General features: G+C 44.7%; 1 protein-coding gene and 1 non-coding gene across 2 annotated transcripts; one reads left to right on the top strand and one right to left on the bottom strand.

Annotated features, from left to right (window-relative positions):
- The first annotated feature begins 4,431 nt into the window (after positions 1 to 4,431).
- TRNAS-GCU (transfer RNA serine (anticodon GCU)) lies at positions 4,432 to 4,513 on the top strand. Its single transcript has one exon. It is a non-coding gene; the product is annotated as a tRNA-Ser (tRNA).
- Positions 4,514 to 17,367: 12,854 nt separating this feature from the next.
- RPUSD2 (RNA pseudouridine synthase domain containing 2) lies at positions 17,368 to 24,927 on the bottom strand. The gene is made up of 3 exons (XM_065404165.1): positions 24,442 to 24,927; positions 22,177 to 22,473; positions 17,368 to 18,462 (listed from the first exon to the last, which is right to left on the bottom strand). The coding sequence occupies exons 1-3, from the start codon at positions 24,925 to 24,927 to the stop codon at positions 17,596 to 17,598; spliced, it is 1,650 nt and encodes a 549-aa protein (XP_065260237.1). The 3' UTR covers positions 17,368 to 17,595.
- Between the last annotated feature and the right edge of the window lie 2,455 nt (positions 24,928 to 27,382).

The following is a 27,382-nucleotide window of genomic DNA, read 5'->3' as shown; positions in this document are numbered from 1 at the left end:
ACAGAAAAGTTGAAAAGTTTCTAGGATTTTTTATTTTTTTTTGCCAGAGCTACAAGTCAAACTATTGATGCAATGTGGATCAAAATTGTCTCATCTGTCAAGTTTTGCCCAAGGTATTGTATGGCATTCACTAAATCTTTGGGGGATCCAAATTGAGAGTGGTATTTAAGAAAATGTACATTTTTACACTGTGCATGTGCCAATACTAGAAAAACAGCTAGAGTTCAATTCCTTGCATTATAAATGCTTAAAACTTGACTTTTGTAAGTGCTCTAGAATCCAAATTGTAACTCTGATTGCTTTGAAATTTGGTGTGCCTCAAGAGAGGACAGGGTAGCGTTAGTGATCCAAATTTGGGGTCATTTGACCCAGGGGTTCCTGAATTAAAGCCCCCATCACCAAATGGTTTTCTTTTGCTGCCTTGTACTGTTAAAACTGAGAGGTACTAATAAAAACGTAAGAGCTACCATACCAGGTCAGACCAATGGTCCACCTAGCCCAGTATACAGTCTCCAACAGTGGCTAATACCAAAGTTTCAGGGGGAATGTACAGAACAGGGCAATTTTAGAGAGATCCACTCTGCCTTCCTCTCTTGACTTCTGGCAGTCAGAAGTTAAGGGTCACTCCAGGCATGGGGCTACATCCCTGACCATCTTGGCTAATAGCCATTTATGCACCTATCCTCCAGGAACTTGTCTAGTTTCCCCCCCCCCACCCCCCACCCAGTTATATTTTTGGCTATCATAACATCCCATAGCAATAAGTTCCACAGGTTAATTGTGCATTGTGAGAAAAAGTATTTCCTCTTGCTTGTAGTAAACCTACTGCCTGTTAATTTCATCAAGGGTTTTTGTATTGTGGGAAAGGGTAAATAACATTTCTCTGTTCACTTTTTCCACCCCATTCATGATTTTATAGACCTCTATCATATATCCCCTCAATTATCCCTTTTCTAAGCTGAACAACCCTAATTTTTTTCAGTCTCTCCTCGTATGGAAGCCATTGCATACCCCAATCATCTTTGTTGCCCTTCTCTGAACATTTTCCAGTCCCACATCCTTTTTGAGATGAGGTGACCAGAACTCGACACAGTATTCAAGGTGTGGGCATACCGTGGATTTATATAGTGGCATTGTACTTTGTCTTATTTTCTATCCCTTTCCTAATATTTCCTAACATTCTATTAAACTTTTTGACCACTGATGCACATTGAGCTGAAGTTTTCAGACAACTATCCACCATGACTCCAAGATCTCCTTCTTTAGTGGAAACAGCTAATTTAGACCCCATCATTATATTTGTGTAGTTGGAATTATTTTTTCCAATGACTGGATGAATGACAGACCTCTTAATGGCTGTGAGCCCACCCTTCAATTAACAGAACTAAGGAAAAGTAAATCATAAGTCCCCACCTAAGAGAAAAGGAGTTTGGGACTGAGCAGCTGGAGGTTGCTGCAATTTGTGAATCACAGGTGGCAGTTTCATTTTGGGGGAGGAAATTAGACATATGAATGCTTCTTGGGAGGGAAAGGGAAAGATATTAGGGGGCAAAGGAGTGGGGGAATAAGGGGTTGGGGTTTGGAGCTTCAGCAAGGAGAGGGGGTTTATTGGGAGGGGGATAAATAGGGATGAATACTAGGGAAGGCGAGAGAGGTTGCAGGCTAAGATGAGGGAGGTATAGCACCCCCAGTTCTTCCAGTGCACCCCAATACTCTGCACCCCACAGCTCTGCCAGTATACTCCAACCACCCTGCTCCCCCAGCTGCCAGTGGACCCCCACCAGCCTACACCCCAACTCTCCTGCACCCCAGCTCTGCCAGTGCCCGCCAACCTCCTGCATTACCAATTCACCCCAGTCTCCTGCACCTCAAAGCTCTGCCAGTGCATCCCAGTCCCCTGCACCCTAAGCTTCCTGCATCCCACAGCTCTGTCAGCACATCCCAACACAGGATGAAAGTTATTAATAGGTGTTGGAAGTATATTGATTGGGAAATTGGAGGGTTCATGGCTGACTGGAAATGTGTACTATATGGCATAGAAATATTACAAGCTCTGATATCTCAGTGTCTCCCGGATATGGGGTACATCTATTGGACAGAGGTCAGAGAATCTCTCTCTCAAACATAAAACTGGCCTGGCTCAAGAGGTGTGCCAAAGCTGGACCGGTGGGGCACAGGTGATGTATGTTTGGGGTGAGAGGGCAGCTGGCTTAGCATGCTAATTGCAGGACATGATATGTACAACTACTTAAATAACTACTAACTCCTATCAACAACATAGCTTATCATGTTTAAAGAAATAGGAAATTCAGTGGCGAAAAACTATGTTAACACAGGGTTAAGGTTGCTTTGCAGTAGGTCATCCCTTTGCAGAATGCTGACTTGAGCACAACTCAAACATCTGCAAGCCAGGAAATGTTAAGTTAAGGTTGCCTATGCAACCTTAATTCAGCCCTCTTTCAGCTACTCCTGTTAACACACATACTTTTAGTCTGCCAACACCACAGTTGCAGAAACATACAAGCTCTTCACCTCCTTTTACAACCCATTCTCTCTCACCCACAGGATTCCATATAACACTATTAAAGGACAAAAAGAGGGTGGGTTCCCCACATCACGTTTCCTTTACCCTCCTTGTGAATATTGAGGCATTGCTCAAATTCACACTGGCCCTTGGCACTATAAGATTCAACAGGTGCCAGATCCTGGGGTACACTCAAACACTTAGCCAACTCCCCAGAAAGAATACCACATGTGTACAATTTAAGAACCACTTTATGGCCTTTTACAACTCCTTTACCCTGAAGGTATGTCTACATTTGAGCTGAGAGCTGTGATTCCCAGCTCACATAGATATACCCATGCTAGCTCTGCTGGAGTTACCACGCTAAAAATAACACTGTAGCCAAGGAAGCACGGGTGATGGTTCAAGCTAACATCCCGAGAATGTACTCAGAGTCCAGGTGGGCTTGTACTGGGAGCTCCCACCCATGCTACCCCAACTATACTGCTATTTTTAGCCATCATTAAAGCATTAGAATTCTCTCCTATTCCACCTCACTGCTGAAAATATCCTTTGTAATAAAGGCCCTATGCCTTGCTACTGACATTCTACTACATTCTGCTACTACACAATTCTGCTTAGAAATAACGCATACCAACAAAAGTTTCTAGTGTAGATGTGGCCTAAGAAGGGGGAGGAACAAAATATTGGCACAAAATAGCTGTAAAAAACAACTGTCTGTGCTTAAAAAAACAACAAGGAGTCTGGTGGCACCTTAAAGACTAACAGATTTATTTGGGCATAAGCTTTCGTGGGTAAAAACCTCACTTCTTCGGATGCATCCAGACTCCTTGTTGTTTTTGTAGATACAGACTAACATGGCTACCCCCTGATACTTGTCTGTGCTTAAGAACGTTAGCATGCAAATAGTCCCAAAACTTACTAATGGGACAGGCTGCACTGGGGTCCCCCCCAAAACTGCTGTTGTTTGGCTGAGAACAGGTTTCGATCAGTGGTGATGGCCGTGTTCGCAATGGAAAAAGAAGTGTTTTAAAAACGGAACGCTTAGCATCTGCAGACAGCTGCGCTGCGCTGCACAGACCTGCATGTGCGGGACCCCGAGATCTCGGCTTTCCCCCTAGCTCCGCTGCGAAGACCTCTTGTAAGACTTTCACCTCACGGCACACAGAGGAGCGGGAGGCGATCCGCCCTCAGCCCCAGGCCGGGAGAGGGGCCCATCGGGATCGAAGGAGCCCCCGCCCGGTCAGAGACCCTCCCGCCCTACACAGAGCGGCGGCGCGGCGGGTGTCCGAGCGGGTCCCGCAGCGGGTGTCGGGGGGAGCTCTCATGTGACCCGCCCTCCCTGCACGTACCCGAGCCGGGCCCGCGCCCTCCCACCTCTCTCCGCGCCGGCCCCCCGCAGAGCCCGCTCCCGGCCCCTCAGGGGACGCCGCCATTAAGGACTCCTCACCCTCCGCGACTCCGCTCCAGATCCAGCCCTCAAGGCACCAACGCCTCCTCGCCGCTGCCGCCGCTTACTCCCGCTGCGCCCATTAGGCTCGGCCGGGGCCGCCGCTTCACTATTCAAACCTAACCGCCTGTTCTTGCGCATGCGCCCTGGGCTCCTGGTAAACCGAACTCCGCAAGTACAATATGGTGGCCCCTACACCCTCTGCCGTACAACATGGCGGCCACCGTATTTCCGTACAACATGGCAGCCTCCGCTTAGTCAGCTCTATGTATTGCATTACAATGCCTCATCCTAAACTATCTCAGGCCCCCCCCCCCCCGGGCCAAAAGCGCGGCTGGGAGGATTGTTCGTTCGTGGTGGGAACCTCTGTATGTGTATACCGTATAGAGAGCCCAAAAACAAGTTAAGCCTAGCTGGAGTCCTTTCTTATAGACTACGGGAGGCTTTAGATTTCTGTGACGAGGTGGCCGAGTGGTTAAGGCGATGGACTGCTAATCCATTGTGCTCTGCACGCGTGGGTTCGAATCCCATCCTCGTCGGAAAGTGTTTTTTAATCTGTTTAATTGATAAATGAAGTGGCTGGACTTACATTATTGCTGGCGGGCGGGCAGGGGCGCTTGATTATTTAGCAGCGAGCCTAACATCCCCGCCAGGTTCATTGATCTCAATCACAATCTCCTATCAGGGCGCTGGGTGACTATAAAGTGATTGGGGAGCTCGCCAGAGACAGTTCATTCCTCCCCAGCTGAAAGGCAGTTTGCTGCCCAAGCAGCTCCGTAGGGGGGACAGGTGCTGCCTTCCCTCCCACCGAGGCGGCCCAAGCTGCTCTGTTCTAGGGGGCGAAGGAGGCTGCTCTGTTCTAGGCGGGCCACGCGGGCTGCCTAGTTACAGAGGGAAGATCTGATCCGCGCTGTTACAGGGGAGCGCTCTGGCTTTCTTCTTCTAAGGCGGAATAATCCGAACCGCTCTCTAGTATTAGTATATAGAGGAAATATCTGCTCTGTTTTCTTATAGGGAACATTTCAGATCTCCTTCATGGGGCGGCGGGGTAGGGACGACACATCAGGACTACTGAATTATGGGAGACAGCCCATTTGCTCTTTGTTAGGGGGTGGCACCTGTCCTTTTTGTTACTGGGAAATACGGTATCTGGGCTGCCCCACTGCTGTAGGCAAGCAACACTTCCTTAATTACAGAAGAGCATCTGGGCAGCTCGTTGTTACAGAATAGCTGCTTTCCTGTGGCAGGAAAGACACCTGTGCTTCTCACTGTGGTGGGGGGAACATCTGTATGCTTCTCTCTGCTGTGTGCTGGTCTGGCCCAACCGCCCAGACCTGAAGAAGAGCTCTGTGGAGCTCAAAAGCTTGTCTCTTTCACCAACAGAAGTTGGTTCAATAAAAGATATGACCTCACCCATCTTGTCACTCTAATGTCCTGGGACCAACAGGGCTACAACAACACTGCAGACAACAGTGGACTAGGGAGGCATCTGGGCTTGGGGAGACATATGGAGTCCCCTTTGATATTGGAGCTAACAAATGGGCTTTCCTCTGTTATTAGGATAACCTGAAACTCCCTGCTATGGTGGTTGCGGTATTTGCTTCACTCACCCTGTGATAAAGAACAAAAACTGGGTTTGTTCCTGTAGTGGGAGTAACCTCCCTGGCCTGAACTATCCACTTTCCCAGGGAGCAAAGAATAACATCTGGGCTTCTTGCAAAGGGGACTTTTGACCTCTGTCACTGAGGTGATAAGTATCAGAGGGGTAGCTGTGTTAGTCTGAATCTGTAAAAAGCAACAGAGGGTCCTGTGGCACCTTTAAGACTAACAGAAGTATTGGGAGCATAAGCTTTCGTGGGTAAGAACCTCACTTCTTCAGATGCAAGTAAGTACTTGCATCTGAAGAAGTGAGGTTCTTACCCACGAAAGCTTATGCTCCCAATACTTCTGTTAGTCTTAAAGGTGCCACAGGACCCTCTGAGGTGAGAAGGTGCATCTTGGCTGTCCCCTGATGGTAATAGGGACTTATCTGGATTTCCCTATTTTAACAAGCTGAACTGAGCTGTTTTCTGTTATAGGTAAGCTTGGAAGAGTTAGATTTTTCATTGGTAAATGTCTAAATGTTGATTTCACCATACACACACAAACTGATGAAAATTATTTCTATCAGTAATAATCAAAATTTACAGATAAGCAAAGTAAGAAAAATTCTGCCTCAGAACTTATTAGAGTTTGATTTAAGGATATTTACTTTGTAGATTTTTGACATGTGACACTGACAATTTTTGTTTTAATGGGTGGAAAGCTTTAACTTTTGACTCTCAACATCAACTGTCATTAAATAATTATTGACTGACCCCATTATGTTACACCTCTCATAATTTCCTGCAGCTGTGAAAATTTAAACTGATAAAAAAATGCTTAAAAATAAACATAGATATTATATTTAAAAAATTGAATTCTGCCAAGCCTAGTTATAGCGGATGGACATCTGTGCTTCCTTATAGTAGAAAGTAATAGCTGAACTTTCATGAACATTTCCTGTGTCTATGTGTTTCACACTAACACATATGCCTTTCCTCCCAGCTACACGTTTTAAAGGTGATTAATAAAGGGGGGGGGCAGGGGAAAGACTTATCCCTTGTTCTAGTTCTTATTTTTAAAGGCCAACAAAGTTCCCTGGAAAAAAGAAAAAGAAAAAAAAGTTTTTCGCCCTGTTTTTTTGTATTAAGAGGTTTATCTCCTGTCTAGAGTGGAAGACTACAAGCCAGTGAAATTGCACAAATCAAGAGAATGAAAACTGAGCAATTGACAGTGGAAGGGATTTTTAGTCAGATTCTTTAAAACTCCAATTTTATTTATTTACAACTGTTTAATATTAGTAACTCATATTTTGGAGAAAGGTTATCTTTGAATTATCAGGTCAGGTGAGAAGCAATGCACATTGCCTTGGTTATTAATCCAGACAAAACTAAGTCCCTGGCCATTACCATCAAGCACCCTCCAACTCCAGATTACAACCAGCTCACTGTTAACCTGTCCAGATGGGACACTCGGCAGGTGGCAATTGTACAATACTTGGGAAGCATCATAGACAGTGCTGAAGGAGGCTAGAGAGAGGTGGCCACTCATATAGCAGCAACTGCTGCTTTGTTTCGAGCCCTTCAGTAGCCTCTCTGGTGAAGTTGTGACATCAAGCTTGCTATGAATCTGCAGCTCTACAGTCGCAGTTATACCAACGCTGTTGTATGGCAGTGAAATGTGTGCACTAAGGTAGGGTGAAGAGCAGTTGATTGGCATTTTTGATTCTCATCATGTCTATAAACTGTTCCATATTAAGTGGCAGGACAAGATCAAAAATGAGACTATTTGTAGCCAAACCCACCAACCACCTCCATCAGCACTGATTCCGTTTCAGCAGCTTTCTTGATACAGACATAGTATTAGGATGGAAGATCAACAAATTATAAAGCATATTTACTAAGGAATGTTGCCGCATGGACAGTGATTATATGGTTACCAAAAGCTTTGGTGACATGATAAGATTACCAATGATGGACAAAGACTGAATATCCAGCCAGACTATCTTAAGGTCCTAACTAAAGATTGATTGGAGTGGTGCTCGATCTGCAAGGAAGCTATGTCCCTTTGGGATTTCCTTTGGTGATGATGATAATGATGATTGATGATGTCTTTGCTAAAAGTTTCAACCTCCCGCACCCCTTCAATGAATGTTTGAGAGCTCGCAATAAATATCACAGAGATCTCCCAGGGGCCTTTCAGGAAACCAGAAAAGACAACAGTCTTGATATTTCCACAGCAAAATAGAAGCAGGAAAACAAACTGATTCAGTCTTCTTTTATACATCATAAAGCAGCAAAAACAAAACACAAAAATAAAAACATGGAAATCCAATTAAAAAAAACTCCTTACAGGTTATCTTTAAAGAGCAAAATGCCTTGGAAATCAGATAAACTTATAGATTTGCTTTAGCTATTTTAAAAATATATATATTAAACTGGGAGAGATCAAATTTGTGATAATAATTTATATGTAAATAATACTTTTCATCTGAAGGGTTCCAAAGCACTTTCTAAATTAAGCACACTGAAACCTGATATAAAGCAAACACATTAGAGCACAGCAAAAATCAGCTGTACATAAGAATGGCCATACTGAGTCAGACCAGTGGTCCATCTAGCCTAATATCCTGTCTTCTGACAATGGCCAATGCCAGGTGCTTCAAAGGGACTGAATAAAACAGGGCAATCATCAAACGATCCATCCCCTGCTGTCCAGTCCAAGCATCTGGCAATCAGATGCTTAAGGACATCCAGAGCATGGAGTTGCATCCCTGACCATCTTGCCTAATAGCTGTTGGTAGCCCTATTCTCCATGAACTTTTCTAATTCTTTTTTGAACCCAGATATAGTTTTTGCCTTCACAACATCCCCTGGCTATGAGTTCCAGAGGTTGACTGTGTGCTGTGGGAAGAAGTACTTCCTTTTGTTTGTTTTAAACCTGCTGCCTATTAATTTTATTGGGTGACCCCTGGTTTTTGTGTTATATGAAGGGGTAAATAACACTTCTTCTCACCATTCATGATTTTATAGACCTCTGTCATATTCCCCCTCAGTCATCTCTTTTCCAAACTGAATAATCCCAGTCCTTTTAATTTCTCCTCATACAGAAGCTATTCCATACCCTTAATCAGTTTTGGTGCCCTTCTCTGTACCTTTTCAATGTCTAATATATCTTTATTTTTGAGAAGGGGCAATCAGAACTGTACACAGTATTCAAGATGTGGGTATACTTTGCATTTATATAGTGTCATTATATTTTCTGTTTTATCTATCCATTTCCTAATTGCTCCTAACATTGTTAGCTTTTTTCATTGCCTTTGCACCTTGAGCAGATGTTTTCAGAGAACTATCCACAATGACTCCAAGATCTCGTTCTTAAGTGGCAATAGCTAATTTAGTCCCCATAATTTTGTATATATAGTTGGAATTATGTTTTACAATGTGCATTACTTTGCATTTATCAGCATTGAATTTCACTTACCATTTTGTTGCCCAGTCACCTAGTTTTGTGAGATCCCTTTGTAATTTCACAGTCAACTTTGGACTTAACTATCCTGAATAATTTTGTATCATCTGCAAACTTTGCCACCTCCCTGTTTACTTCTTTTTCTAGAAGCTGTCTTCAACTAGACCAAGTGGACATATTTATGACCAAAGGAAAGCAGAATCCTTAGGAATACTCAAAGCAGTTACTTAAGACAACAGATTCATCTGTTGGGGGTGCAGGTTTCATAGCTTTTTAGAATGCACTTCATACGCCCCTGAAAGGCAGTGACATTTGCGGTGGAGGATTTGCAAAGACACACAAAAGCCTTTAATGGTGAGACCAAACTAAATAAAAGGGATTGATATTCAGGATATCTTTACACCTTTAATTTAGCCCACTGTGGCAAAACAGCCTTCCTATACTGTACACATCCTGCCGAGACAAGAATTGTGTGGGCTGGAAGGAAGCCCACACAGCTGCTAAGGGAAGGAGTATCAGCCTGCTGAAGTTTGGGATTTGGGAGTTGATTATAAACTTGTTTCTTTTGATGTTCATTTCTGTCATGTTCCCCTTGCAAATTAGTCTCTTTGTATTGTCAACAAAATGAAGTGATGTTTATTCACTTTCCTGAGTGTCTTGGCTGGCCCAAGGTCATAAAGTGCACCCTACAAATAATCATGAAAACTAAGCTGTATTGGGATCAAAGTCCCTAGAAAGCACTTGCTCTCTGCTATTGCAGGCATTGCAGGCTCCTAGATCAAGCCCCTCCTGAGTCTATTCTTGCAGTCCTACACTCCAGGCAGCCTTTGCCAGGTCTACACTAAAAAATTAAGTTGACCCAGCTATGTCACTTAGGTGTATGAAAAATCCACAGCCAGTGAAGTCAGTGCTAGGTCGACAGAAGAATTCTTCCTTCAACCTAGCCACCACCTTTTGGGGAGGTGGATTAACTCCAGCGATGGGAGAAACCCTCCTGTCGCTGCAGTGAAGAGCTGAAGAGCTACAAGAGTGCAGCTACAGTGCTGCTGTAGCATTTTCACTGTAGTCCCATACAAGTAGTCCTATTGACCTCAGTGAAGTTATTCATTTGGGTAAGGCTTGCAAGGTCAGGGGCTCAGGCAAATTGATTCCAATCCCTTTAATAAAATGACATGGAGACAATTTTTTTTTTGTTCCAAATGCTTATTTATTGGAACTAGTCCAGTCTATCCTGAAATGAAGCAGATTTTAAAACATAAATTATTGTATCCAAGAAAGCAAACTGGCTCCTTCTGTCCTTTCAATCTATCATTAGATTGCTTTTTCAAAAGTGAACGTAAGAGTGGCTATGCTGGCTGAGACCAATGGGCCATCTAGCTCAGTATCTTGTCTCTGATAGTGGCAGGTGCCAGATGCGTCACAGAGGGCAAAAAGAACAGGGCAATTTATCAAGTGATCCATTCTCTATCATCCAATCCAATAGCTGTCAGAGGTTAGGGACACCGAGAGCATGGGGTTGCATCGCTGATCACCATGGCTAATAGCCACTGATGGACCTATCCTCCATGAATGTATCTAATTCTCTTTTGAATTCAGTTATACTTTTGGCCTTTATAGCAACATCCCCGGCAACGAGTTCCACAGGTTGACTGTGATTTGTGTGATGAAGTACTTCCTTCTGTTTGTTTTAAACCTGCTGGTTCTTATTTTATGTTGAGTATTCTTCCTTATTCACTTTCTCCATATCATTCACGATTTTATACACCTCTATCCTATTCTGTCCCCGTCATCTCTTTGCCAAGTTTAACAATCCTAGTGTTTTTTTAATCTCTCCTCCTATGGAAGCTATTCCATACCCTTATCATTGTTGTTGCCCTTCTGTAAGGATAAGGCCTTTTCCTGCAGTCATATTGTAAGGCTTAGGGCACCTTTGTCTATGGCCATAATAGGAGAGCAGCAGCCTGAGCTAAGAAGCAGAAAGTCACATTCCATCTAAATTACATTAAAACAATGTAGTATCAGGCTGTTAAGGTGATCCTGTCCTAATAGCACCCACCATCACCAGATAAAGAAACAAATCTTGAGATGGTTAAAGAAAACTTAGTTCAATAGCATTCTGTCTGGCACAAAATCACTTATCAATTGTTGTGGTTGTGAAATCCTCATTTCTTTGTTTGTATGAGCTCTGTCTGGTTCTTTGATTGTTTCTGCCTGTTACATAATTAATTAATTTTGCTAGGTGTAAATCAATTAAGGTGATGGGGTATGATTGGTTAAAGGATTGTTTTACAGTATGTTGGGATTGGTTAGAAAATTGTTTAGTAAAGTGATTGGTTAAGGTACAGCTAAGCAAGACTCAAGTTTCACTATATAAACTGTGATCTAAAAGGAAGTTTTTTGGAACCAACTCCAGGACACAGCCCCAAGATCAGAGCTGCCAGACCTCAAAACACCACACCAACTACACCATGCAGAAGCTGGAGTCCCCAGATGACCTGATCCTAATTGTCCGTCAAGAAAAGTTCATCTGCCTTATTGGGAGTAGTGAGCATTGTGTGCTTAGCTTGAGTATTTTGTTTTGGTAACTGTTAAGAGAGGTTAAATAGGATATTACTGTGTAAGGCTCTTTCACCCGTAAAAGACCCCACAAACCCAGAGTGTAAAGTTAGGCCCTGAGCCCACAGATGGATAAGAGTGGGTGCCTAAATTAACAGGGTTACACCTGAGCCCTAGGAACAAGGTAAGGGTGGCTGCCCTAGAGCGTAAGATTATGCCTGAGCTCTAGGAACAGGGAAGGGGGGGTGCCTAAATTAAGAGGGTTACGCCTTAAGCCCTAGGAACTGGGTAAAGGTGGGTGCCCCTAGAGTGTGCGAGTAACAGAATTTTGTGCAAGTAACACTTCTCTGTATTTTTTCTAGTTCTAATACATCTCTTTTTAGATGAAATATGCAGTTAATGAAACAGAAGGGCTCCCCTGAGGCAATTCTGTTCCATGGCTTAAACACATAATTACAACTATTTACAGTACCTTTAGGTGCATACTGTAATGGTAGATTTGAAAAGTTGTTAACCGTACTAAAAATCCTGATGGAAGTTAGAGAGAGAAAATAATCTCTCTCGGCCAATTCACGATAGCTTTATCTATGCAAACAGGCACCTCGGCAGGCTGATGAGTTAGTAAGGTAAGCAAGATATGACTACATATATCTCAGACACATTTTAGGGATTCATTCTCTGTTATCTTCCTGCTTCCCAGTCCTTGATGCATTTTCTGGGTCAGGTGTAGTAAAGCAAAGCTCCCAGAAGAGTTTAAGAGTTCCAGCAGGGGCTATTGCTGTGTTACTCCTGGAGGAATTCTGTACCAAAAAATTAGAAATTATGTGCCCAATATTTTAAAATTCTGAATATTTTAGGTCAATATAGCACAATATAATCACACCAGTTTCAATTATTTTGGTAATTTATTTCAAAATACCTGTCAGCAAGTATGTCTGTAACAATACAGACAACAAAAAAGATTCAGGACATGTTTTTTGACAAATAGATTCCTTATTAGGCATACTAATACAGAACTGGGTAATTCATTCAAACTACAATACAGAACCATATTTCCTGCACCCCCCAGAAGCAGTGCAAAGGCTTGGGGGAGTCAGGGGTAATGGAGAAGCTGAGGGAGAGGGAAGCAATTGCTGGAAAGGAGTCTGGGTGTGAACTTGAGAGGGTTGTTGGACATGGGTGGGAAAAGTATGGACCACTTTTTTTTGGGGGGGGGGCGCGCAGGGAGGGATTGTTAGAGAGCTTCCCCCATGTAGACCCTGGCTGACCCCTAGCCTCTCCCATTCAGGCACATCTGCCCGTCCCCATGTGTCCCTGCACTCTGTCCCCCATCCCTATGTATCTCTGTGCCCCCACTCACCCATCTCCCTTCCTCCATGTAGCACCACACACCCCCAGCCAGCCCTCTCCCCCACCCTGTTGTAGCCCTGCACCCCCTACCCCTCATCCCCATTTGTCCCTGCACTCCTTCCCCCATCCTTATGTGTCTCTGTGCCTTCTGGTGTGTGGCCATCACTCTACGGGTCCTGGTTCATTATTGGGATTCCTATGAACTACAGCAACAAAATAAGTGGTGATTTGCATGTAAAGGTAACCAGCCTCTATCTAGTCCATTGACCTAGGGAACAAGGGATGTATTTGCCCTCAGCAGCCCCCAAGCTAGAAACTGCTGACTGACAGCGCATGATGCCAAGCTAGCATGCTGGCCAAGTCCATTCTTTGGAACCCACCCAAAAAGCCTTATCCACATTAAGACCAAAGCCGGTAGCATTCACATCACATACACAAACATCACAATTAGCCCCCCTTGTTGTCAGTTTGGCACAGAGGACCAGGAATGAATGGGTCACAAGAGACTGACTAGCCAGCAGCCTCTTCAGATCATGGTTAAGGCACATTAGTGAGTGGGCGAGAAGCCTATACTACTGTTGCCATTGCTGTACCTGTTCTGTAGAGAGAGAGAGAGAGAACTTCAATCTCAACATTCTTCCCTTTCCCCAAGCAGCATATCCACCTACATGAAACATGCACAGAATCACTCCATCACCAAGGCTCTCTACCCCATGGTTTTAGCTGAGAATTCCCCCCCCCCCCCCTTGAACCAGTCATAGAGCAGGGTTTATGGTAAACAGGTTGACATCTTTAATTACACCACCTTGTAATTGCCTTTGGTATGTTCAATTATCTTTATAAAAAGGAAACAGCCAGATTTGTGCAGAGTCCAATCTATCTGCATACAAATTACACTGCACACACAATGTAATGTAGACAGCAGCTTTTAACTCAAATAAAACAATGAATTGCAATGCTCACAGGGAGGATGCTTGAATAATAAACCTTAACCTCCCACAGTTCAAGTTGTTTTGGGGCCAGTAATCACAGTCAGTTTCTCTATCAGCAACGGGATACGTTAGATAATGTTGTGGTGTATTAAGGCCTTAATAGTAACTGTTAAGCATGGCCAGAGAAAAATGAAGCTGAGACACAGCACTCAAAACATTATTTGTACTTACTCCTTCCCCAACATTTTCCACAATAGGCTTTTCAGCCTTCCGTTTGCCACACAGGAACATAAATTACCTCCACACTTTAGCATTATAAGGGATTTGCTTCCTGTGGTGGTCCTCTTACAGAAGAGATAGAGAAGACAGCAGAATTAAACTTGGGACTACAGTTGGCTGAAATTTGGAATTTCCAGGTCATGGGAAATTTCAATGTTCAAAATTTCCCATGAACTGGAGATTCTGAAAAATCATGTTTCAGAAACACCAAAACAGTGTTTTCAAAATGAAATATGCAGGGGGTGCTGGAACAATTTTTATAGGGGGGGGTGCTGAGAGCCATTAAACCTAATGGTAAACCCTGTATATAATGGAAACCATTTCAAGGTCGGGGGTGCAATATCACTCTTAGTTCCAGCACCTGTGGAAATAGCTCCCAGGTAGTTGCTTAGTGAAACTGAAATAATTCATGTCAGTTTCACTACTTCCCACCACTAAATAGCAGCTATCAAACAGTCATTTTGAGGTCCCTTCCAACCCTGATATTCTATGATTCATTTTCAAGGCTACCATTCAGTCATGAGCAGCGGTGAAATGGACATGAACCAGGTCAGCAGCTGCCAGGGATTCCATGGTCCACTAGCCCCATGGCATCCTGGCCACATGGATGGCCCACGGCTGGCAACCCTAGGGCTACCAAATTCCCACACCAGCTGGCTCCCCAAGCTAATAGAGTATAGGCATCCGGGGTGCAAGTTGACTGGGGAGTCTGGCTCAGTGGCAGACAGCCTGGAAGCCCCAACTGGAGATGGGGCTCTCTGAACTTCCAGGCTCCCTATGGTACTGGGAGTCCAGCTCCTGAGAGCAACAGCTTGAGGCAGGGCTGCCATTCCCTCATCAGGAAGCATGGAAACCCTGAGAGCTCCAGCTGCAGCTTTCATGGCTTCCAGGCTCAAGCTCAAAATTAATTTCTTCAAAGGGCGGACAGAAGGGTTTACCTAGATTTATAAAACAGCACTTTGTTCTTTACCGTCAGCTTTATGCAGTGATCCACCAAGGATTTTTTTTGGAAGTGTGTATATATTTATTTATTTAAAATGCTGCAGGGTGGGTTGGTTTTTTTGGTGTGTGCATGCACTCTCAGCAATTCTGGTCTTTCCTGATGTTGCTAGAGGACCTCTCTGTTGGATGTATTTATTCAAGTGGCAGAATGATAAATTCAACACATTCTTCAACGTGTCAGTCAGCAAAGTTAAACCAGAGTTAAAAAAAACTTCCCCTGCTGTTGTTACACTAATGATCTTTCATTTTGCAGAATGGGGCAATGTGACATACTAGCTGGTAAATCATGGAGCCTCTGTACTTCTCCCCCACACACTATAGCCACAGAATAATAAAGAAAACAAGTAGCATTAACACACGTAAATTACTAGGTAAAGTGGCAGTTGTGCAGTTTCTTACTTTAAGTCACCTTTGTATTTCACATGGTCAAGATTATGAATACTGAAGAAACCCTCTTTGAAGATATGGCTCGTTTGGGCAAATAGAAGATTAGATGCGAATGTTCACAGTTAGCCCCTGCCCTGATAAGGCTTACAGACTATCTTCTTATTAGGTGTGGGCAATGCATACCACCATAAGGCTCTGGTCAAGGCCTCTAAGTGCTGCTGTAATAATCAAAGGACTATGCATGTTGTTCAAACAAAGCACTCAGTAGCGAGAGAGGATTTTTGTTTGGTGAAGATCCCCACACTCTTTTCTATTCTAGATGCACTCTTGGCATCCTTGGAGTAAGCTGATAACATTCTAGACTTCCTAATATCAGACAGAAAACTTACCAGCAATGCACTGGCTTATACATGTTTGGATTTACTGTCCAATGCAGGGCAAGCACAAAGGAGCTAGCACACATCTACCAACATAAGCATTATCATTTAAGGTTGGGATGGAAAAATCCACTTTGCCACAGCAAATAGGAAATGTCCCGGTGAGTAAACCACTGTCCTTCCCTTAAAAAACAAACAAACCCCCACGCAAGGTTAACTTTTTGTATATCCTAAAGTCTCTCTCTCTCTCACACACACACACACACACAGATGGAGAGCTCTAATTCTTGAAATGCCTCAGCTGTGGGTTAGAACTTTCAGAACAAGCTGCAGCAAAGTGAAAACTAACCTAAGTATTTTCAGTTTCACTTTTACTATTCAGAACCCTGTATCTTGTTGATATCACTGCTGCAATCAGGTGTTTCATTCTGCAGCAGTTCACAAAGTCTCTGAGCAATAGCAGAGGCGGATACTGAAGCTCCTTCTACTGAGGCTGGGAGCTGCAAAATGAAGGCTAGGATAGTAGAAACACCCCTGCTTAGAACAACCAAAAAGCCAAAAGAGGGTGGAGTAGAGCCGTCCTTGAAACAGCAAGCCCCTGCCACCTTCCATATCAGACTTAGCTTTCTGGCTATTATGTATTTGTTAAGCTTTCTAAGCCCAGTGTGTGAGTACATGGAAGGAGGTGGTTAAAATATGTTAGAAAAGATATGCACAGTACAAGATGTACAGTATAGAGCGTAATGGGGGTTAAGTAATAAGGAGAGAAACTATATGGGAGGAGGTAGAAAATATAGGGAAAGGAAACAAGAGACTGGTTAAAGTATGTAGAGATTGTTTTGGATGGGAGTACCTACAGATATGGACTCCTTAACAGCAAAATAGACCATTTCTTTGGGCTACTGAATTTTTAGTTGGAGCAGTATGCTTGTCCAAGGAATTTTGCAAAGCTGATTTAAGGACAGACTGTGCTCCATGCTAGAACAAAAAAAAGGAAGGAAGCTGGAAACACACAGGAGGATGGAAATGTCTTATTGACAAGAACTGCACAATGCAACAGAAATCCAAATAAAATGAATGAAGATTAACCTGGCAGGAAAAGAACCAGCCTGCACAGTGCCTTGGTATGAACAAAACTAAGAACATAACTGAAATTGATCTGGGTGTGACACCTGAAGTATTTTAGATTGACTAACATCTGACCAACTCTTACCCAGAAAGACAGGGGAGTTAGATAACTGACATACAGGAAAAGAGCCAAGATGCTGATTGTCTTAGTTGTATGCATTTAGTAAGCAACCGCATTCAATTTGCAAACAAGGATGCAACCCGAACACCATGTGGTGAGAAGAGGAAGCAATTGTTCCAAGCTTCCCACCTTTGAGTAATATTTTTTACCCATCACTGTTACTATCTTAAAGGAAAACAGTTAAGGTGTCTTGGATTAACCATCTCTCCCTTCAGTAGCTGTCAGCAGGTTCATTGTTAGGAAAGAGTTCTCAAGACTAATCAGGACGAACTCTTCCCACCTCCTCAAAATTCACAAGCAATCCAGGCACAACACAATAAATAATGATGTAAGATTGCAGTAGCTCCAATGAGATATTTTTACCACACAAGTTCAGGACTTTACCAAATACTTTCCTTCCACAAAACTAAAATGAAACACAAGAGTCTCAGTGTCTATTCTTAGCTCTCATCCCAGTCCTCTAGAGCCCAGTCTGGCATCTTGGAATTGTATTCAAACTCTGCTCCCTTGTAGCGTAAGGCATGCAGGTACATCACCAGCTCCCTAGGAGATGGGTCCTGCCTTACTATTTTACACTCTTCACACAGAGGGTCCTTTTCTTCTGTATGTCCATCCTGATTCCCACTTGAACTAGCTCCTTCAGGATTTGCTCCAGCCTGATTCCCACTTGAACTAGCTCCTTCAGGGTTTGCTCCAGCCTGATTCCCACTTGAACTAGCTCCTTCAGGGTTTGCTTCATGTGTTTCTGGTCTGGTATCAGAATTTGGTGAACAAGCCAGTATTTCAGCTTCTTTCTGATCCTTAGAGACCTCAGTTCTGCAGGAGTCTGCGCTTATGGGCGTAATCTCAACTGGCTTAGTACAGTAACCTGAACGGTCACTTTCTTCACTTCCCACAATGGGCTTCAGGTCCTCCTCTGAAATGTCTAAGATGCTCAAACTCTGTTTGGAACGATGTTCTTCCACTAAAGCCCTGAGAAGCTCCTCATCGGTTTTATTAATCTCACCACCCTTACCCTTAGTAGGGCCCCAGGCCTCCATATTGTAGATGGGGTCATTAACAATTGGATATCCCAGGAATTGCAAATGGACCCGGATCTGGTGGGTGCGACCCGTGTATGGAAAACACTTGACCACACTGGTCTTGCCATTATAACTAAGCCTTTGGAAGACAGTTTTACAGGATTTGCCTTTGGGGTCCACACGACACACCCCCACTTTGTAAGAAACAACCAGGATGGGTTCCTCACAGGTCACTTCATTTTCTGGAAACTCCCCAAGCACACGGCAGACGTACTCCTTTTCCAGCTACAGGGGGAAAACAGAGTAAACATCAGAAACACATCAATCCAGACTCAATGTAAATCTCTCTCGAGCTCCAACTACATTAAGCTTAATACGAACCATTCCTGCCCTCCCCTTCACTTACAGATATGTGGGGAAGTTCAGACATTTCAGTTATAGGATTGCAGATAAACAGGAGAAGCAAACAAGCATCTCAAGTGTACCTTATTATATAGTGAAGTCTTCTATTTAGACCTACAATGGCTTCTGTCCCACTCAGGTGTACTTTATTAATGGAGTTTGATAACTTCATAATTCAACATTTCAACTAAGTCCTAGGAAACTATTTTAACAACAACATTAAACCCAAATTTATGTCAAGATTTATTCTGATTTTTGTTGTCCCCCCTTACTTTTGGGCCCTTGCTGCAAATCTTAAAAGCCAGAGTCCCATAACTGGGATTGGCAGGCTGCGGGTGTGACACCCTGTACCCCATGTTCAGCACTTTTATATGGTTATGATCTATTTTGTACAAAGTATGCCTTGTGAGGTATCATTTGAAAACTCAATCTACTGAACAACACTGTCCTGTAAAAATCTGTGTATCAACATTGTATATGGAGCTATGAGATTTTACTATAGGATTGTTACTGAAATACGCTGTAGTTCTGGGTAATGCCCGCAGACCATTTTCTCAAAGACAAAGACATCACCTAGGTGCTAAAAGGCCATTACCTGCTTAATCGGAGATATACCAGCACGAGCACTGTAAACAAGAAATTTATAATTCACCTGAAGGTCAGTTGGCAGTTCACATACGCCATGGAACTGCCTGACACCATGACCCAGCAAAGACTTTTCCAGTGCAAAGGGTCAGAGTATAAGAAGAGAGAAAAAATGCCTCTATATACCTCTCCTCTCCCATCTTTACTCATAGAAGATCACTTGAAAGACAACAGGTGCATCACTAAACTAAGGAGAGCTGGGGTACTGGAACAATTTTTATAGTGGGGGTGCTGAGAGTCACTGAACCAAGCTGTTAACCCTGTATATAACGGAAACCACTTCAACATAAGAATGGCCATACTGGGTCAGACCAAAGGTTCATCTAGCCCAGTATCCTGTCTTTTGACAGGTGCCAACGCCCGGTGCCCCAGAGGGAATGAACAGAACAGGTAATCATCAAGTGATCCATCCCCTGTCGCCCATTCCCAGCTTCTGGCAAACAGAGGCTAGGGACACCATCCCTCCCCATTCTGGCTAATAGCCATTGATGGACCTATCCTCCATAAACTTTTCTAGTTCTTTTTAAAACCCTGTTATAGTCTTGGCCTTCACAATATCCTCTGGCAACGAGTTCCATAGATGGACTGTGCGTGGTGTGAAAAAATACTTCCTTTTGATTGTTTTAAACTTGCTGCCTATTAATTTCATTTGGTGACCCGTAGTTCTTGTGATAGGAGGAGTAAAGAACACTTCCTTATTTATTTTCTCCACACCAGTCATGATTTTTATAGACCTCGATCATATCTCTCTTAGTTGTCTTTTTCCAAGCTGAAAAGTCCCAGTCTTATTAATCTCTCCTCATATGGAAGCCATGCCATACCCACCCCTAATCATTTCTGTTGCCCTTTTCTGAATCTTTTCCAATTCCAATATATCTTTTTTGAGATGGGGCAACCACATCTGCAAGCAGTCTTCAAGATGTGGGCATACTATGGATTTCTGTCTTATTATCTATCCCTTTCTTAATGACACTCTGTTCACTTTGTTGACTGCTGCTGCACATTAAGTGGATATTTTCAGAGAAACATCCCCCAGTTCCAGCACCTATGAGTTTAAATGATCCTGGCCTAGAGGTTTTTCCAGCCAGTACAGACTACTGAAAGTTTTTGGGTGACAGAAACTTTTTGCTTTAAACGTATTAATCTTGGTAAAGTTTAGGAATTTGCTTGCGTGTTTATCTTTTTTCTTCTTTTGTAACCAACTCTGACTTTTATGCCTTATCACTTGTAAATCACTTAAAATTAGGGCTATCAAACTATTAAAAAAATAATCACAATTAATCGCAAGATTTAAAAATAGCTGCATATTAATTGCAGTTTTAATTGCACTGTTAAACAATAACAGAATACCAATTTAATTTATTATAAATATTTGTGGATGTTTTTCTACATTTTCAAATATATTGATTTCAATTACAATACACAAAACAAAGCATACAGTACTCTATTATTTTTGAGTACAAATATTTGCACTGTAAAAAAAATAGTTTTTCAATTCACCTCATACAAGTACGGTCGTGCAATCTCTATCGTGAAAATGAAACTTAAAGGTAGAATTATTATTTTTTGTTTTTACATAACTGCACTCAAAAACAATGTAAAATTTTAGAGCCCACAAGTTGAAGCATGAAGGGGCATACAAATGTTTAGCATATCTGGTATGCAAATACCTTGTAATGCTGAATAGAACAGTGCCATGCAAAAGCCTGTTCTCACTTTCAAGTGACATTGTAAATAAGAAGGGGGCAGAATTATCGCCAGTAAATATAAACAACCGTTTTTGTCTTGATGATTGGCTGAACAAGTAGGACTGAGTGGACTAGTATGAGGTGAATTGAAAATTACAATCTCTTATCTTTTTACAGTGCAAATATTTGTAATCAAAAATAATATAAAGAGAGCACTGTACACTTTGTGTTCTGTGTTATAACTGAAATCAATATATTTGAAAATGTAGAAAAACATCCAAAAGATAATAAATTTAAATTGGTATTCTATTATTGTTTAACAGTGTGATTAAAACTGCGATTAATCATGACTTTTTAAAATCTAATTAATTTGTTTTGCGTTAATCTCATGCATTAACTGCGATCAATAGACAGCCCTACTTAAAATCTAAAACAAGTTTATTAACTAGAGAAAGATACTGTTTTATCTAAACCAGTGTGTTTGGTTGAAGTGTTTGGAAAGTCTCCACTTGAGACAACAAAGGCTGATGCATATTCATTACCCTTTGTAGGAATGACGGACTAATTTATGAACTTGTACGATCCAGTGGGCTACTGAAGGTACAAGGCTCGGACTCAGGGATATGCGGATGTTGCCCTGTATCTATTTATGGATGGCAGTACACATCATTCATGTACTCAGCTGAGAGAGACTTTGCATGCTGGTGGCTGTGAGTGATCAGAGCCTGGAGAGGTTTGCTGTTCACTAGCAAAGCAATGTAAAAGGCATCCCAGGCTGGAGAGCTAAGGGGCCATAGCAGTTCAGCATGCACCCTGGGGAATGTCACAACAGGCTATTGCATAGAATATTTACAAGATAATTTGAGTCCTTCAAAATTGAAATAGGGTTTTTATTAAAACATCAATATCCTCTCAATTATTGTCTCACAAACTAGCACACTTATCCACTATACAACCTACTGAGGCACCCAAATTCTGCTCAGTGGAGCACCACAATAGCATCTTACCAAGAGCACAAGGGTGCATGTAATTTGCACCTGTCTTCATCTTAAAAAAAAAAGCTCTGACCTACTGAGACTACAGGCCCTAAAATGCAATGCCCCTAGACATAAGCTGTATTTATGCATTAAAAATTAAAGCAGCCACAGGCTGCAATGTAAACTTTGGGACTGGTGTTTGGCCAACAGTCTGTACTCGGACCAAACCTGCTTCAAGAGCTCTTTAAAGATGCACTTTGAAAATCACTTAAGTCCTCAGCCCTCACCTGTCTCTGCCGAACTTGCTCATCAATCCTCTTAGACACTTCTGCAGTCTTGGCAAATATAAGCACACCAGAAGTCATGCGATCAAGCCGGTGAATAGTGTGCAACTCCTTCAGGTTATGCTCTTTGCCCAAGATGAAGATGACTGTGTTGTGTCGAAATCTGCCGCATGGGTGTACAGGTAAAGATGAGGGTTTGTCCACGACAACCACCTCGTCATTCTCTACCAAGATCCGGATAGGCTGAGCAGTGACTGGAGGCTCATGGCGATGCACTGTATTCCTCAGAAAATCGTTATTCTACAAGAAAAACAAACAGATTATTAGAATAGATATGATTTCCCCAAATATCCTCGATCTGTGAGAAATAAGGGATAGAAAACACATGTCCAGAATAACGTGGGACCCAACATTAAGAAACCAGCTAAAAATACAGTGGAACCCCGCTATAACGTGATCATTGGGGTCCAAAAAATTCAATCGCGGTAAATGCGGGGTCGCGTTATAGCGGAGTTCCACTGTACTTGTGTTCATCTTCCACGCCCTGGCTAGGGGGAGGGAGGGAGCGGGGAGACAGAGAAGGGGGGTGGCCAAGGCTTCCTTCAGCTGGGGCGCTGGCCACTCGGCCTCTCCTGCCGCCAGGGCTCGATTCCTGGGGCAGCACTTGGGATTGCCGGCTGGGGGAGGGAGGGCCACGGGGCCGGCCGCGCTCCGGCCCGAGGTCCCGCCGGGAAAGCGGGGCCGGCCCCGCTCCGGCCGGGAGAGCGGGGCCACGGGGCTATGCGCGCTCCGGCCGGAGGTCCTGCCGGGAAAGCGGGGCTGGCCGTGATCCGTCTGGGAGAGTGGGGCCGCCGTACTCCAGCCGGGGTCGCGGGGCCACTGGGCTGCTGCGCTCCGGCCGGGGCTTTGGCCAGGGGAGCGGGGCCCCCGAAGACGACCGCCGCCGGCCTGCCGCGCCGACTGCCGGGAGGGCTCCGCGCCACTCTGCAGCCCGCTCCCAGCAGGGCGCTCCCCTCCTCCGCGCTGCCGCCCCCTACATCGGTCGGCGGGGAGGGAAGGAGGCGGGTTGGAGCGGGCCCTGCCGGGGACAGAGGTGAGAACCCCAGGGGCGCGCCAGGGCTGCAGGGAGAGTTGCTCCTGCTGCAGCCGCTGGGGCATGGATCCCAAACGCCCTGTGCCTGCCAGACTTGTCCCGCACCTGCTGCAGCCGCCGGGGCCAGACTCGCCCCGCGTTATAAACGAATTCGCGTTATCACGGGGCGCGTTATAGCGGGGTTCCAGTGTATACTGGAAAATAGGACTGTATTATAATCATTAAGCATACTGGTTTACCAAACCCTATCTCAAAACAATGTTCCCATGCCTAGTATTTCTTAGGAAGGGGGAAGACTCATAATGCAAAAGGCCACTTGTGTGCAATGCTGCTTGAGGGAGATAAATTCCTTCCTGACTCCTGCAGGTGAACTGCCTATGCCCTGAAATTTTAACTAAAACAGCTTCAAATACCATCATTAAGTTACATCCAGCACTTGTGGTTTAAAGTCACACTTTAAGTTATACTGAAAAGCAGCCCCATGCAGAGAAAGCCTTTCTCCACGCTCCTCAGATAAAGGACTAGGTCTTCCTGTAGGTTTGTACTGCATATAGCTTCGGGTCCTACCACAATACAAAACAATAATTATGTTTAAATGTGGTTGTGGCCAAAAGATATTACATTATTTTCTTTTCCCATATGAATGGAAGAACAAAAAACCATCATAACATACTAGAGAACTAGGTTCTCTTTATGTAGGCTATTTTCTTTATGTGGGCTATTCTCCCCACTTCAGGTCACCACAAATTAGCTACACACATTTCAAAATATTGTTTTAATTAGCAGTTTTTTGTAGTCTAGACCGGGGGCTTGCGCTCTAGCGTGGGAAACAGGACACCCCTTCCTCCACACACACAGCCAGGCAATGAACCCGCAACTGCAGTAACTGTTGTAGGGAGCCAGCGGTCCAGAGGGGAGGGCTGCTCCCCACGGAGACAGAGCGGCCAGCTGAGGCCATGGGGGTAGCAGGAAGGAGGGTGAGAAGATGACGGTCCGGGTGGGACAGAGGGGCGCTGCACGCGGGAGGGGATCTCTCTCCCCAAAGGTGTGGAACATGTTCCTGAGATTACCAAATCGATGCCCCCACCCCCCGAGACGTAAGCCCCCGCCGGTGCCAAGCCGCGGTAAGGGAACCCGGGGTCTGGCGCAGGCGGGCGGGGCCGCCGGGGACCTGCCTTGAGCACGATGCCGAGGTCCCGCACGGGCTGCTCGTTGAGGCGCAGGCGGCCGGCGCTGGCCGCGGCCCGGTAGTAGTCGATGGGCTGGGCGCGGAACTCGGTGCTGAAGACGTGCAGCAGGCTCTTGCCCACCCAGCGGCCCTTGCAGTAGGTCTGGAAGTCGAAGTGGTAGGGCCGCACCTTGCGCAGCCCGCCCTCGAAGTAGTAGCGGGTCTCGGCGAAGTGCGTCTCGCTGAAGCTCACGCCGGGGTTGCGCTTCCTCGGGGGCGGCACGTAGCGCTCGCCGCGGCCCGGCCGCTTCTCCTCCCCGGCCAGCAGCCGCCGTCTCTTGGCCGCGGGGGGCGCGTCCCCCGCCTCGAGGTTCCCCGGGCCGGGCTCTTCCATGCGGTCGCCCACGGGCGCTAGCGCGGCGAGCGACCAGCGGACTCTCGGGCCAGCGAGGAGCAGCCACGGCTCGGCCGTCCCTACCGGCCTCGCCCACATGGCCTCGGACAGGGATACCCCGGCATGTGACGCCCCCGCAGTCCAACCAATCGCCCCAGCCCGCTCACTGTGACGTTTAACAGAAGCGACCCGAAACTCCCCGCCCCTAGAGCTAGACACCGCCCCTTTTCCATGGCTCTTCGCCGCTGTGGTTTCATGGGCGCAGTTTGCTGGGGCGGGCTGGGTGCCCATGTACGCAGGCACACAGGTGCACGCTGAAGCCAGTTCCGGGGGGGAGAAGAGACCCTGCTGCTGCGGTGACCTGAGCACTCTGGCACTGGCTGCTGGGGTGATGTGGCTGCACCCGTGCTTCCCTGTGCTCCTGCAGCTGCCTCCCCTAGCCCCGTCTCTTCCCCATCATCCTATACCCCCAGCCCTGCCCCCTCACCCCACGGCCACTCAGTTGTAGGTTTGCCAATTTTGGTTAGACATAGTCCTAGAGGTTTCATCACATGACAATCTATAATGAAAAATTAATTTTGAAGTCCTGGAGACTCTAGGGCAATCCTGGAGGGTTGGCAACCTAATGTGTATAGGAAACGGGCACTAGAACACAGGAAGCAGCATCCAGCTGCAGAAGTAGCGACCTGGAGTAGCTGCTACAACCTGCTCCTCACCCAGCCCCACTGCGCAGATAGGGAGGCACTGGGGGTGCAGATGGAGGCAGCACAGCATGGGATGGCTAGAACTCCCCTCCCCCTCAGCTTGGCCCTCACAGAAAATCAGGGGTGGGGAGTGGTATATGACCCCACATACCCCCCAAGCCACTCTTCTGTTGAGGGGAGCAATGTCCCCCTGCACTCCCCCCCCCCAAACTATGCCCATGTGTGATTTGTATCATATGCAGTAACCTATAACACCCACAAACTGCTGGCATGAAGACAGCATTGGAAATACAACTATGACATTGTTGGCATCACCAAAACTTGGTGGGATAATACACATGATTGGAATGTTGGTATGGATGGGTACAGCTTGCTCAGGAAGGATAGACAGGGGGAAAAGGGAGGAGGTGTTGTCTTATACATATTAAAAATGTACACACTTGGATTGAGGTGGAGATGGACATAGGAGACCGAAGTGTTGAGAGTCTCTGGGTTAGGCTAAAAGGGGTAAAAAAACAAGGGAGATGTCATGATAGGAGTCTACTACAGGCCACCTAACTAGGGGGAAGAGGCTTTTTTTAAACAACTAAAAATCATCCAAAGCCCAAGATTCGGTGGTGATGGGGGACTTCAACTATCCAGATAGATATTGGGAAAAATGACACAGGGACGTACAGACTATCCAATAAGTTTTTGGACTGCATTGTAGACAACTTTTTATTTCAGAAGGTTGAAAAAGCTACTGGTGGGAAGCTGTTCTAGATTTGATTTTAACAAATAGGGAGGAACTCGAGAATTTGAAAGTGGAAGGCAGCTTGGGTGAAAGTGATCATGAAATCATAGAGTTCACAATTCTAAGGAAGGGTAGAAGGGAGAATAGCAAAATAGAGACAATGGATTTCAGGAAGGCGGATTTTGGTAAGCTCAGAGAGCTGATAGGTAAGGTCCCATGGGAATCAAGACTGAGGGGAAAAACAACTGAGGAAAGTTGGCAGTATTTCAAAGGGACACTTAAGGGCCGAAAAGCAAGCTATTCCACTGGGTAGGAAAGGTAGAAAATGTGGGAAAAGACCACCTTGGCTTAACCACGAGATCTTGCATGATCTAAAAAATAAAAAGGAGTCATATAAAAAATGGAAACTAGGACAAATTACAAAGGATGGATATAGGCAAACAACACAGGAATGCAGGGGCAAGATTAGAAAGGCAAAGGCACAAAATGAGCTCAAACTAGCTACAGGAATAAAGGGAAACAAGACGACTTTTTATCAATACATTAGAAGCAAGAGGAAGACCAAGGACAGGGTAGGCCCACTGCTCAGTGGGGAGGGAGAAACAGTAACTTGGAAATGGCAGAGATGCTTAATGACTTTTGTTTCAGTCTTCACTGAGAAGTCTGAAGGAATGCCTAACATAGTGAATGCTAATGGGGTAGGTTTAGAAGATAAAATAATAAAAGAACAAGTTAAAAGTCACTTAGAAAAGTTAGATGCCTGCAAGTCACCAGGGCCTGATTAAATGCATCCTAGAATACTCAAGGAGCTAATAGAGGAGGAGGTATCTGAGCCTCTACCTATTATCTTTGGGAAATCATGGGAGACAGGAGAGATTCCAGAAGACTGGAAAAAGGCAAATATAGTGCCCATCTATAAAAAGAGAAATAAAAACAACCCAGGAAACTATGGACCAGTTAGTTTCACTTCTGTGCCAGGGAAGATAATGGAGCAAGTAATTAAGGAAATCATCTGCAAACACTTGGAAGGTGGTAAGGTGATAGGGAATAGCCAGCATGGATTGTAAAGAACAAATCATGTCAAACCAATCTGATAGCTTTCTTTGATAGGATAACG

The sequence above is a fragment of the Emys orbicularis genome, chromosome 4, assembly GCF_028017835.1.
Source record: "Emys orbicularis isolate rEmyOrb1 chromosome 4, rEmyOrb1.hap1, whole genome shotgun sequence".
In the NCBI taxonomy this organism is placed as follows: Eukaryota; Metazoa; Chordata; order Testudines; family Emydidae; genus Emys; species Emys orbicularis.
Note: the sequence above shows the minus strand (reverse complement) of the source record. Positions and strands in the feature narration are given on the sequence as shown.